Source organism: Balaenoptera musculus, chromosome 10 (assembly GCF_009873245.2).
Source record: "Balaenoptera musculus isolate JJ_BM4_2016_0621 chromosome 10, mBalMus1.pri.v3, whole genome shotgun sequence".
Lineage (NCBI taxonomy): Eukaryota > Metazoa > Chordata > Mammalia > Artiodactyla > Balaenopteridae > Balaenoptera > Balaenoptera musculus.
This window is the reverse complement of record NC_045794.1, coordinates 1,483,919-1,498,174: the sequence shown is the minus strand read 5'-3', so window position 1 is coordinate 1,498,174 and position 14,256 is coordinate 1,483,919. Positions and strand designations below refer to the sequence as shown.

At 52.2% G+C, this 14,256-nt stretch overlaps 1 protein-coding gene across 1 annotated transcript in view; it reads right to left on the bottom strand.

The window, feature by feature from the left end:
* The window catches only part of CACNA2D4 (calcium voltage-gated channel auxiliary subunit alpha2delta 4), an 85,184-nt gene that overhangs the window by 31,003 nt on the left and 39,925 nt on the right, over positions 1-14,256 (bottom strand). Inside the window, exons 27-29 of the mRNA XM_036865812.1 lie at positions 6,296-6,391; positions 4,235-4,362; positions 923-1,003 (exon numbers count right to left, since the gene is read on the bottom strand). Coding sequence (XP_036721707.1) covers positions 923-1,003; positions 4,235-4,362; positions 6,296-6,391 — 305 coding nt within the window. The remainder of the gene's footprint in view (positions 1-922; positions 1,004-4,234; positions 4,363-6,295; positions 6,392-14,256) is intronic.

Here is a 14,256-nt window from a genome sequence, read left to right as displayed (position 1 = left end):
CCCTTGCTGGGGCGGGCGGACAAAGGGGCGGCCTGCCTGCCGGGCTGCTCCGCCCTGCCCTTTGCCCGGCACTCAGCCTGGGGGAGAAGACACGAGGGGCCCGCTCGCCTGGCCCTGGCAGCTGCGGGGTCCCCCACAATGCAGGCGCCCGACCCCAGTGCCCAGGATGGCTGAGAGCTGTGAGGACCTCACAGCTTCTCAGAACACGGTGGGGTCTGAGACGCGGAGACCGAGGGCAGGATCCTCAGGGCTCTCAGACGAGTGGGCAGGGGTGCCAAGGCCCTTCTTAGGCTCCAAAAAGCTACAAAGCCGGGGCAGCTCGTGAGGCTCCCCGGGTACTCTCATGGCTTCCGTGGCCAATTGCAACAAAGGGTCATGATCCTGGGCCTTCAAGAGAGGCAATCTGAGCTTAAATTCTAGCTTCATTAACTATTAGCTGTGGGACTTTGGGCAAAAAACATTTCTGGGCCTCAGTTTCCTCATCTGTAAAATGGAGCCAAACCAGGTCACCCCAGGGCTGGATGAGAACGTGCACGGGAACACTGGACTCACATACGGGCTCGGACTTTAGCGTCTGAGTCACAAGCCCACTCCTCCCCTCAGTGGGCAGTGGAGGCGGAAGCGACATGAAGAGGGTGGGAAGGAGGTCTGGGCAGTCTCTGTCCTGTGTGACCTTGAGCAGATCTCTCAACCTCTCTGGGCTTCAGTTTACTGCATGAATTCTGTTAGATCTAAGGCCTCACAGCTGTATAAACAAAATGGCTCAGGAAGACTCCGCCTCCCCTTAGCCCCACATTTCATCTGGGAAAACATACAGACTGTGGCCCCGCAAACCACGCGCAGGGCCGCCTCCATCACTTGTGCCTCGTTCTCGACTCGGGCTCACAACTGCCCGGCCTCACGGCCCAGGGGCAGCTCCTACCTGCAGCGATGGCTGTCTTGTTGTCCATGGTCACGGCTACAGCTGTGCTCACGGTCACCACCATCGGCTTGCCTGCATTTTCTGGGGGAAAAATTGTCCAGTCACTTCCTCCGCGCCTGAGGAGGAGCCGGGGTGGTGGGGTGGGCTGGGAAGCCCACTAAACAGCAGGCTAGGACGTTCCCTGAGCGAGCGAGGGGCTGCCCGGGAGGCTGCCTGCTGCCACCACCTCCGGTCTTTGCGGAGCGCCTCGTGCTTGCCTCCGATGTGCTGGGTGCCGCCCACCTCTCCATTCAGCTCTGAAGCTGCCAGGTCAGTGTGTGGTGGCCCCTGGCCGCCTGGACAGCACCGCACCATCGGGTCCCTGACGCTGCGGGCCTGCTCTGTCTCAGGGCCCCAAAGCTGTCTGCATGCAGCTGCCCCACTGGAGTTCGGGGACCCTGTGGGGCCCCACCCAGGAGACTCGCGTGGCATCAAGAGGCCCTTTCGAGCAGGGGACGGGCTGTGCTCCCGGACACAGTGCTGGCTGACCCTGTGTTGTTCTTCATCAGTTACATGAGTCAAGGTGACAATGACAGCCCCTTCGGGAAGCCAGACGCCAGGGCTGCGATGGGCACAGAAGGCTGGCTGGCATCTGACATGTCCGAGGTGCCCCGTGAATCCTGGTGGCCTGCATGCCACTGCCTGGCTGGTCGCTGCACGTCCGGGACACAGCCAGGCTCCGGGACCTGCCTGGAGGTACCTCCCCACCTCTTAGGAGAGCCAGGCCGCCAGGCACAGAATGCAGGTGACAGCTTCAGCTCTGCATCAGCACAGAGCTTTCTGGCTCTGAGGGGCGCGGACGAGTGCATGCCCACGGCTTCTGGATTTTACAGCCCTGGAAAAGGCACTCTTGTCTACGGATCAAGTGCATCACTAAAAACCCCGAGAAAGGGGCACAGTTCTACCACGTGCTCGCTTGTTAGAATGTCTTTACATCAAACGTTGCTTGAAACCAACAGGTCGTGAGACTCTTACAGTGTCAGTCGTAGTGAAACTTAAATCCACCACCGGTTTCTCGTATTTGCTGTTTTGCCAGGACTACCCATCCCACCTCGCTGGAACCAAGTATCTCACAGAAATCAGAAATTACTCTGATTCTAGGAACTGACACGATGTAAGGTCGTCCTTGGCTCTAGGAATTGGCCATGACGAAGACACAAGAGACCACAACAGCCGCAGAAGCTGGCTTCCCCACCTTGCTTCTAGAAATGTCTGGAAGATCCTGATGGGGTGACCCCCCGCACCGTTCCCGGCCGCAAGCTGCTTTCAGGACAGACCCGTTGTGTGGGCTCCGCGGGCTCGGAGGAAACGCCCAAGCGAAGGTGTGGGGCGCTAATGACGCGGTCTCTGGGGATATCAGGGATCTCAGGGCCTGCGTCACCAGGCACCCGGGTGAATGAGCCGGCTACCAGGTGGTAGGGGGGCAGGCCCAGGGGCTGGCCCAGGAAGCAGGGCTGTGGATGCAGGGGCACCAGGCCTGAGCCGCCGGGGCTTCGCCGAGACTCTGTTCTGTGCTGGCAGGTTTCTCAGCACCGACTGCAAAAGGCAGCTCCGCGTGGGCAGAGCTCGCCCACCAGGCCCAGGCGGAGGGCTGCAGTCAGCCTGGACAGGCGGGGCCCTCCCCTCACCCTGCAGCCGCCCCTCCACCTCCTCAGGGGAACCCCTCCATTAAAACTGTCGGTTTCTCCCTTTGGGGGAGGATGGGAGCGTGCAGGGTCCCCCCCCCGCCCGGCCGCCGGCCGCCCCTCCTCATCTCGCTCTCTGCTCCCGCCCACCACCCTCCTGCCCCCACCCCAGAGAGCCCCCGGCAGCCCGCAGGCCCATCCCGGCGACACTGTGGCAGGACGGCGCCCGTCACCGTGGCGGAGGGCAGGGCCTCACCCCAGAACCCCCCGGGACGCCGTGGGCCCTCCTGTTCCGGGTGGCGCCGGAAGGGGAAGCTGCCTCTGGCGCCGGTTCCGGTGCGGGAAGGGGCCCCTCGCGGGCGCGCCCTGGGGTCGCAGCACCTTACACACAGTGAAGTGCGGAGAGACCCCCGGTGTCCCCCCGCTGTGGGGTCCGGGCGAGCCACAGCGCTCTCTGAACCCCGGACTCTCCCTGTGTAAGAAGAGGGCGCGCACACCGGATGAGCGGCACGTGGAGAAGCGTTCTGTAAAGCAGGTCAGCGACACGCGGGGCGGAGGATGCAGAGGAAGGGCACCCGGAAGGCAGGTGCTGCCTGCAGCCGCGGGCGGGGCCTCGGGGCCTGGGCCTCCCCAGCCGGCAGCTCAGCTCGGGGAGGTTCCCGTCGGGCGGCTTGAGGGTGGTTTTGGTGGTGGCGGTGGCAGGAGGCTATTGGCGGACGGGCGGCCTGGAGGGAGGACACGGCTTCATCCCAAGTCGGCTCCCGGCCGCCCTCTTCCCCACGTCTCCCCTCCTCACCGCCAACCTTGGCTCGCTCGGCCAGGACGACGAGGATACCTGCAGGCCCCCTCACCCCACGGTGCTGAGGTCAGGACCCCCAGACGTGACTCTGGGACCCTCTCTGGGCCGTGGTCACTTCAAGTGCGAATTGAGAGGGTGAGGCTTTGCAGCTCCAAGGTCCTTTGTGTCTTAAACGTTGTGCGGCTTTCTCGGCGCTCTGTTAAGGCCACTTACCGTTTCCTGTTCGGGTTATTTCTCAGCGTGGGGGCCGGGCTGGGAGTTGGGGGCTCCAGGGCTGTGGAGCCCCCCTGGCCCTGGGACTAGCAGGTCTGTGCTGGCTGGGTGCCTGGGGCCCCATCAGCCATCACCTCACGCCCTGCAGCCCCCAGCGGCCTGGCGGCCGGGAGGCGCCCCGCTATTACCGGGAGCTGCCGGGGAGCAGGCCAGGGCTCAGCCATCCTCCTGGGATATAGTCTGTTCCAGACAGCACGGCAGCCCCCCACGGAATAAAGTCTGTTCCTTTCGTGGTTTGAGCAACTCTCAGAAACACTCAGATGTTTGGAAATACAAGACTCTCCAGAGACCAACTGTCCCAATGTCCTCCTATGCGGAATTTGGGCCAGAATCCAGCTCTTCCTGACTTTCGGGTCAAACCCCTTTCCTTTGTTACGGTTGGACTTTTAAACTGCGTCGTTGATAGCCGGCCAGGGAACGAAATGATCCACCCAGGGCGCAGTTGGAGGCCAGCGGGGTGAGCGGACGCCGAGGTCTGGACGTTCGGTCCTGTATCTCGTTGCGGCTTCCCACCCCAAGCGCGGCGGGAGGAGGGATGCCCTGGCCCCCCGCCCTGGAGCTTGGGGTGTGGGTTACCTGGTCCCTCTGCCGAGTAGAGGTTGAAGACCATGCTGCCCGGAGGCTGCTCGGCGGCCTGGCGGTACCACAGAGGGAAGCGGTCCAGGGTGAACGTGCTGGCCTCGTCCGCCGGTGTCAGGAACCTCCTGCAAGGAGAAGGCTCTGGCACCTGCCCCAGATCCGGGAGCACGGTCTTCCCTATCTCCTCGTCCCTACGAGGTCAACTCGGCTGGGCCAGGGGAGCGACTCCCCTCTGCCTTGGTGGGGTTGCAGAAGAAAAGATTCGCCCCTGAATGGGAGTTGCCCCAGAGGGTGCTCCCCAGCAGTTCCTGCCTTTTCCAGAATCGAATGCTGCTGCATCTGAGGGCACATCGTAGGAAGAGTGGAGGGCCTGTGTGATGAAAGAGCCTTTCCACCTCTCTGTACACTCCTTGCCTGCGGGGTTTATTTCTTTGGGGTACAGCCTAATTTCTCTTTGTCAAGCTGATTAGCGTGTCTGCAGGAGGGAACTGTATAGTCACAGAGGGTCATAAATTCCCCCAAATGGTTACTGCAACAGCTACTGCCACAGGCAGTAGAGTCTTCTTTTGGGGGGCAGCTCTACCTTGCTAATTATGGTTTTGCACTGCTGGGCTCAGCCCGCCGACGGAAGGGAGTGTTGGCCCAGAGCAGACTGGGAGGGAAGCAGGGAGAATCTGGTAGGGGTTAAAAGAGTGACTGTGGATAACCTGCAGGTGGACAACTGAGGTTTGATTCTGGGCGTGCTTGGCTCAGGGCTCTCAGAAGCCCACCTGCCTGTCTGCATTGTCCTGGGCTGCACCGACGCCAGGGGCCAGGCAAGGGGAGCCCCCTGGAGGTGTGCAGCGCACGCGCGGCCGTTCGTGGGGCTGGTTCATGACTCAGGAGGGTCTGTCTCTACCGACTTCCCTCCTCCGTTCTCGGAAGCCTTTTGGAGAGGGTGCAGGGGTATCCGAGACCCTCCCCTCACACTGCCCGGTGTGGTCCCCGGTCCAGCCTGGGCCACAGGAAGACGTGGATGTGCGTTTTTCCTACTGGGGGAGGAAGTTTAAGGGGATGAGGGTGGTGAGCTTGGGGAGGAAAGTTCCCAGGTGGCTCGAGGCCTTCGGGCGAGTCTGCAGTTCTCCCACGGGATCTGGTCCGCCTGGGTCACCTGTCGTGTCTCTAACCGGCGGAGGAAGGGCTGGCCAGGCAGGATGCTTCCTGGGTTTCCACCTCTCAGGGAGGGAGTGGGGAGGGGGAGGGCCACTTAATGCCTCTTCCTAGAAGCCTCTGCTTCCTGGAAATGGCGGGTCTGTCCTGGAGTCCGTGAGGAAGACCCCCCGGATGGCGCCCTCTTGGGGCCGTGGGTGGGCAGGAGGCGAGGACACTGGGGTCAGGTCTGCGCAGGAGACCTCTTGGCTGTTCCCCCCAGGTGCCCGGCGGGCCCACCTACCTGAGTCTCATGGTCTGCAGAGTAGCAGGTGGCTTTGCTCCCCTACCCACAGCATGCTCCCCCGGGCACCCCCTTTGCTGCAGTGCCATGTGGGACACCCTGGTGGGCTGGGCCCGGGTGGCTTTGCTGGGAGCGGGGCTTCTCAGCCTCAGCACCGCTGATGTTCTGGGCCCGGCAACCGCTGTGGGGCGTCTGGTGCACTGCGGGCTGTGCAGCGGCATCCCTGGCCTCTACCCACGGGATGCCAGTAGCAAACCCCTGCCCTTCCCCAGCTGTGACATCCAGAACTGTCTCCAGGGTGGGGGGGCAGAATTACCCGCATCTGAGAATTTCGGGCTTGGGGGAGGGGAAAGTTGTCGACAAAGGACGGGCGCGGCCGGAAGATTCAGCCCATCGCTCAGAGATCTGTCCCGGCGGGAAGACCGCATCTGGTTCCCCTCTTGGGAGTGAATGGGGACGAGCCCAGGATGGGACCAAGCCTGGCTGGAAGGGGTGCCTCTCCGGCTGTCCCAGTCTGTAAACCCGAACCCTTCCTCCCCCCGTACTCTTGGAGTCCAGCACAGGTCTGCCCGCAAACCACAGGGGCACCCCAGGGACCCCGCTCCCTGGCCTCTGGCAGGACTCACTTGTCAGAGACCTTCTCGGAGCCCACGAACAGGCTGCTTCTGAGGAGGCCGGCCCGGGTGCCCAGGAAGGCCATGTCCACCACATGCTCGGACTCACTGCGGGCAGACAGAGCAGAAGTCGTCACCGCGGGCCCGGGGAGGAGGGATGGGGGCACCGGGAGGACCCGCAGGCCTCGCCCAGCGCCGGGCCCTCCGACTGGGGTGGGTGGGGGCGGGTGGGTTGGTCTCTCGGGGGGATGCCGCACGCTGGCCGTCCGCTGTGAGCATCCCTGGGCTGCACCTGCCCTCGTTCGGGGGTCCCCTGGGCCTCTGCCCCTCTGCGTGCACGCAGCTTTGCGGGGAGTTAGCTCTGGAAGACAGAAGGAACCCAGGAAGAGAGATTTTGTCCCGGGACCTAAGGAAAGTAACTCCTTGTGACCAGCACACACTTAGTACCTCGCCATGTGAAGCCCTTTTCAAATGTTTGCCTTATTCCTGAGATGGGGAAGGAGCAGACTGTCCACATCCACCGAGAGGCATCTGGGCAGACCTCACGCCTTTGCCAACAAGCCTTGGGAGAGCCCGCGGGCTGGAGGGCGCTGATCCTTCTCACGTCCCGGCACGGCCCCGTGAGGACCATGACCCACCCGGGACAGTCACCTTTTTTGAAATTTCAACCTTACTGAGGTATAACGGACATAAAACTGTAAGATAGTTGAAGCGTACATTATGGTGATTTGATATAGGTACACATTGTGAGAGGATTCCCTCCATTGCGGGTACACGTGTGTGCACACAGCGCGTGCATGTGAACATTTAAGTTCTACTCCCTTAGCTAATCTCAGTGACACAATCTAGTGTTCCAACTAGAATCACCACCCTCAGGCCTTACTCATTTTACAGCTGGAAGTCCGTGCCCTTCACCACCCTCTCCCCATGTATCCCACCACCAGCCCCAGAAACCATTTTTCTACTTCATGTTTCTATGAGTTACACTTTTTTTTTTAGATCCCACATATAAGTGATACCACACAGTATTCAGCTTTTTCTGTCTGACTTATTTCACTTAACATAATGCCCTCTAGGTTCATCCATGTTGTTGCAAATGGCAGGATTTTCTTCTCTTTAAAGGCTGAGTAATATTCCATTGAATATACACACCACACCTTCTTTATCCATTCATCCATCAGTGGACACTTGGGTTGTTCCATGTCTTGGCTACTGTGAATAAGGCTGCAGTGAACAGGAGAGTGCAGATATCTCTTCAATAGTCTGCTTTTGTTTTCTTTGGATAAACACCCAGAAGTGGGATTGCTGGGTCCTGTGATAGTTCTATTTTTAATTTTTTGAGGAACCTCCATACTGTTTTCCATAGTGTCAAAATCAGTTTATGTTCCCACCAACAGTGCACAAGTGTTCCCCTTTCTCCACATCCTCGCCAACACTTGTCATTGCTTGTCTTTTTGATAATAGTCATTCCAACAGGTATAAGGTGACATCTCACGGTGGTTTTTGTTTTTGTTTTTTATTTATTTTTGGCTGTGTTGGGTCTTCGTTGCTGCACACAGGCTTTCTCTAGTTGTGGCGAGCAGGGGCTACTCTTTGTTGTGGTGCATGGGCTTTTCCTTGCCGTGGCTTCTCTTGTTGTGGAGCATGGGCTCTAGGCACGTGGGCTTCAGTAGTTGTGGCATGTGGGCTCAGTAGTTGTGGCTCACGGGCTCTAGAGTGCAGGTTCAGTAGTTGTGGTACACAGGCTTAGTTGCTCCGTGGCCATGTGGGATCTTCCCAGACCAGGGCTCGAACCCATGTCCCCTGCATTGGCAGGCAGATTCTTAACCACTGCGCCGCCAAGGAGGTTCCTCACTGTGGTTTTGACTTGCATTTCTTTGATGATTAGTGATGTTTAGCACCTTTTCATGTCCCTATTGGCCATTTGTAGATCTTCTTTGGAAAAATGTCTATTCAGTTCCTCTGCCCTTAAAAAAAAATCAGATTGTTTTGTTGCTAATGAGTTGTGTGAGTTCTTTTATATATAGTGGATATTAACCCCGTCAGATATATGATTTGCAAATACATCCTTTTGCATGTGGCTGTCCAGTTTCCCCAACACCATTTATTGCATAAACTATCCTTTCCCCATTGTATATTCTTGATTCCTTTGCTGTAATTAATTGACCATATCTGCCTGGGTTTATTTCTGACTATTCTGTTCCATTGATCTATGTTTTTGTTTTTCCAATAACATACTGTTTTGATTACTGTAGCTTTGCAATATAGTTTGAAATCAAGGCACATGACACCTACAGCTTTGTTCTTTTTCTCAAGATTGTTTTGGCTATTCAGGGTCTTTTGTGGTTCCATACAAATTTTAGGATTGGTTTTTCTATTTCTGTAAAAAAATGCCATTGGGATTTTGATAGAAGTTGCACTGAATCTGTAGATGGCTTTGGGTAGTATGGCTGTCTTAACAATATTAATTATTTCAACCCATGGACGTTCAATTTCTTTTATCAATGTCTTATAGTTTCCAGTGTATAAATCTTTCAACTAGGTTAAATTTATCCCTAATTATTTTATTATTTTGATGCGATTGTAAATGGGATTGTTTTCTTAATTTCTCTTTCTGATAATTTGTTATTAGTGTACAGAAACACAGCTGATTTTTGTATATTGAAATTGAAATTGTATCTTACAATTTTACTGAATTTGTTTATTAGTTCTAATAGTTTTTTTGTGTGGAGTCCTTAGGGTTTTCTATTTATAGTATCATGTCATCTGCAAATAGAGTTAGTTTTGCTTCTTCCTTTCTAATTTGGATGTCTTTTATTTCTTTCTCTCGCCTGACTGCTATGGCTAGGACTTCCACTATTAGGTTGAATAGAAGTGGTGAAAGTGGGCATCCTTGTCTTGTTCCTGACCTTAGAGAAAAAACTTTCAACTTTTCACCATTTCACCAGTAGCTGTGGGCTTATTATATATGGCTTTTATTTCATCACTTCTAACTTTTTTCATATTCTTACTCCAGCCCAATTCATTGCAGGCTATTACCCGATTTCTCTCAGTGTCTAGATCGGTGTTTTTTAGTGAGTGTATAAGGTAGGCAATATCCAAAGCATTGCCAAGGGGAAGTATTTCTTCCTCGAGGCTCAGATGTTGCGGCTGCTGGGGTCGCCTAACGACTCTGTGTTGGAGGCTGCACGGTGCACTGTCAACTGACAGTACCTGGAGCTGGATCGGAACGCCTGGTCCACAGTCTGGAAAATCACTGAGGAAAGGGTGTGGGGTGTGGATGGGGCTGCCCCCCTCTGGTGGTGTAGAGATCAGAGTCTCTGGGGGTGGAACCTATGCCCCTGTGCATCTCTGACAAGCTTCCCTATGCAGTTCTCTGTTCAAAAGTAGAGAGAATAGCTAATGAGAACCCTGCACCCACAACCTGGCTTCAACAATTACCATCCTTGCCAATCCTCTGTCATCTACAGCACCCCCAGACCCTCCACTAGATTATTTTGTAAATTTAATTAATTTATTTTTATTTTTGGCTGCGTTGGGTCTTTGTTGCTGTGCGCGGGCTTTCTTTAGTTGCGGCAAATGGGGTCTACTCTTCACTGCGGTGCGCAGGCTTCTCATTGCGGTGGCTTCTCCTGCTGCGGAGCACGGGCTCTAGGAACATGGGCTTCAGTAGTTGTGGCACGTGGGCTCAGTAGTTGTGGCTTGCGGTCTCAGTAGTTGTGGCTTGCGGGCTGTAGAGCACAAGCTCAGTAGTTGTGGTGCATGGGCTTAGCTGCTCCACGGCATGTGGGATCTTCCTGGACCAGGGCTCGAACCTGTGTCCCTTGCATTGGCAGGCGGATTCTTAACCAGTGTGCCACCAGGGAAGCCCCCTTGGTTTCTTCTTTATTCTATTTATACTTGACTAAAAAAAACTTCTCAATATCTGTTTATCCTGAGGCATAATTTGTAAGAAGAGGCAGGATAAAGAATTGTGTCTCTGTTTCTTCACCAGTTTGTACAAGTATGAACTGGTATCCTAACATCTTCCAAAGATGACCAAGAAGATTGTTCCTTCAGTATTACTTTGCACACAGGATTTTAGCACGTTTAATGTGTGCTCACCCACTGCAGTTGTTACCAGTGGTCCTGCTCTGACTGCCCCTCGTCTGGCCGGTGAGAGCCCCTTCAGTGCGTCTCTGACGTCCTGTTGGCAAAACCTCCTTAGTCTTTGGTGACTTGCTTCTGGGGTGACAAGGTGCCCCCAGCTCATTCTGTCCACCCCCTGCCCCTGACCTGGAATCAGACACTTCTCCAGGGATCACTGACTCATTCTAGTGAGAACTTCTTAAAGTGGACATTGGAAGTCCACAAGCTGGGTCTGGGGTGCTCACTGAGGTTGGTCCTTTCAGTGGATGAGGATCCCCTCTTTGTTTCTTTCAGGGAAAATACATGAGTTCATTGATATTTCCAGCTCATATTTAGGGTCCCATCTAAACTTCCTTTGATTTAAAAAATTTGCACCTCTTTTCTCGTTTGTTGAAAATCTTGTTCCTAATGACATTAACAATACTATGTGCTCTGTCTATCCATGTAGTTTGAGAATAACAGTGCCAATAAATATAGTTTCTAGAAATGTGGTTATTGAACACAGTTTTTAAGATTTTATTTGTTTAGTGTTTATAGTTCTGTGTTTCCAAGTCCCTTGAAAGAAGTCCCCGATGTGTGGTTATTGCACGAGCTTGATACACAGCCAGGTTTATTTGTTTCATTTGCTTTCAGATTTTTAGAGCTTATTTCTTAAAATTTAGTTTTATAATGATATAAAGCATTTACATGGTTCCAAAGTCAAATATGCAAAATAAGCCATATTCAGAAGTCTGTTTCTGTCTCCATCCCTCTGTTCCTTCACTCTTCCTACAAGTAACCTTTTTTGTTTGCTTGGTTATTTTTCCATTAAAATATGTAGATATATATGTATATACATATATATGTTTATATACGGTGTAAGTAACAATGAAGATATATTTGCATTTTCTCTTTTAGATAAACAGCAGGGTATTATTATACACAATTTTCTCCATTGCTGAGACCTTCCATGGCAATATATATAGTTCTCAATTTTCAAGGCTACATAGTATTCCATTAGGTGGATCCACCAGGGTTTATTTAACTAGGCTCCTACTGATGGACATTTAGGTTATTTCCAATCTTTTACTGTTACAAACAGTGCTGTAACGAATAGCTCACGTGTATGTCTTTGGGATTCATTCCCAGGAGCAGGATCGTTGGCCAGAGTGTAAATGCGTATGTTACTTTGGTAGATACTGTCAGATTCCCCTCCACAGGCTTTGAAACATTTTGCATTCCCACCAACAGCGCACAAGAGTGTCTGATTCCCCACAGTCTCGTAACAATGCCCGTCAACAAACGTAAATGGTTGTCAGTCTAAATGACAAGTACAACCTCAGTCCACCTTCAATTTGCAATCCTTTTATTATGAGCTGGATTGAGCACTTTTTCATACAACTGAGGACTAGCTGCATGAAGTCTCCGAACTGTCTCTTGGTCATTTTCCCCGTAAGTGGTTGGTGGTTGGTCTTTCACTTCTCTATTGTTGAAGTTATCTATCACGAATATATAATACAGGGACAGTCACTTTTTCTTTGTTTTTTTAAGTTGCCAACATTTTTCCAGTTTGTCATTTCTCTTTTCACCTTGCTCATGTTTGTTTGTGTTTTTTTTTTGCCAAATAAACATTTTATGTTGTTAAATTTATCAGTCATTCCCTTATTGCTTCTGAATTCTGAGCCATCGTTGGGAAAACTTTCCCCACTCCTAGATTGTAGAGCAACTGGCTCATGTTTTCTTCTAGCGCTTCTATGGTTTCATTTTCTACATTTAAATCTCTGAGTCATTTGGACTTTATCCAGGTATACGGTGTGAGGAAAGAATACAGCGTTATTGCTCTGCAGATGGCTCTCAAACCAGTTAGTATTACGTAGTCCATCTTTCCCTCCCTGGTCTGACACGATGCCCTTGTCATACACTAAATTTCCACATGCATTTAGATGAATTTGTGGATTTTCTTTTCCATTCCCTTGGTCTGCCTGTCTATTCCTGTGTCAAAACCACACTTTATAAATTGCAGAGGTTCTGCAACGTTTTACTATCTTGTGGGACCAGCCTTCCTTCGTTGCCTTTCTTTTTCAGCGTTTTCCTGGCTATTCTTTTTTTTTTTTTTAATTTATTTATTTTATTATTTTTGGCTGTGCTGGGTCTTCGTTTCTGTGCGAGGGCTTTCTCTAGTTGCGGCGAGCAGGGGCCACTCTTCATCGCGGTGCACGGACCTCTCACTATCGCGGCCTCTCTTGTTGCGGAGCACAGGCTCCAGACGCGCAGGCTCAGTAATTGTGGCTCACGGGCCCAGTTGCTCCGCGGCATGTGGGATCTTCCCAGACCAGGGCTCGAACCTGTGTCCCCTGCATTGGCAGGCAGATTCTCAACCACTGCGCCACCAGGGATTCCTGGCTATTCTAGCCTGTTCTTCCAAATGAACTTCATACTGCCTATGTTTTCTTCTAGGAGTTTTATGATTTCAGGTCTTACATTAAAGTCTTTAATCCATTTAGGCTGATTTTTGTGTATGGTGTGAGACAGTGGTCTAGTTTCTTTTCTTTCCTTTTGCCTATGGCTGTCCAGTTTTCCTGACACCATTTGTTAAAGAGACTATCCTTTCTCCAGTGTATATTCTTTGCTCCTTTGTCAAACAGCAGTTGTCCACATACGTGTGGGTTTATTTCTCTGCTCTCAATTCTGTTCCATTGATCTGTGTCTCTGTTTTTCTGCCGGTACCGTGCTGTTTTGATGACCCCAGGTCATCTTTCCTGAAATATTCTTTCCCTGGTCAAGAATATGTGTTCTCAATGTTTCCCAACATTAAAAACTCAGCTAATTTCTGAACTTGGAAAGATAAAGATTGTGTCTTCTCTCCAAACCTAGTGAGCCAGCCCCCACTGTAGAAGGCAGGACAGTACAGGGGCCAAGAGTCTGGACCCTGGAAACAGGCTACCTGGTTTTGACTCCAGCTCGGCCACTTATGAGGCAGATGACCTTGGGCAAGTTACTTATCTCTTCTGCCTTGGTTTCCTCGTCTGAAAAGTGGGGATAATGATAGGACCTATATTGTAGGGTTGTTGTGAGGATCAAAAGGCTTAATGTACACTAAGTACTTGGAACAGTGCCTGGCCCTCTGTATTCTTCTTCATTCTTTAGTTTTATTTAATTTTGAATAGATAATACAGTCACATGGCTCAAATTGGTATCAAAAAGTTATATAGTGAAAAGTGTCCCTCCATCCCTGTTTCAGTTACCCATTCTTCTAACCAGAAGCAACCAGTGAGAACTGTTCCCTATATAGCCTTCCATAGATATTTTATACATACACACTCCCCTATATTACGTTTTTCCCCCTTTAACAGAAATGGTAGCGTACCACCAGGCACTGTTCTGCATCTTGCTTTTTTTTTTTTTTTTTTTTTTTAAATTTTTTTTTTAATGCATTTTAAATTTATTTATTTATTTATTTATGGCTGTGCTGGGTCTTCGTTTCTGTGCCAGGGCTTTCTCTAGTTGCGGCAAGCGGGGGCCACTCTTCATCGCAGTGCGCGGGCCTCTCACCATCGCGGCCTCTCTTGTTGCGGAGCACAGGCTCCAGACACGCAGGCTCAGTAGTTGTGGCTCACGGGCCCAGCTGCTCCGTGGCATGTGGGATCCTCCCAGACCAGGGCTCGAACCCGTGTCCCCTGCATTGGCAGGCAGATTCCCAACAACTGCGCCACCCGGGAAGCCCTGCATCTTGCTTTTTAAACAGGTGTTTGTTCCTATAAGATTCTGTCAGTGTTTTCACGAGGACAGCACTAGGAGAGGTCTGATGTCGTCCTGATGTCGAAGTTGACTCTCACTGTTCAGGAACAGGTGTGGCCCCTGCGTCC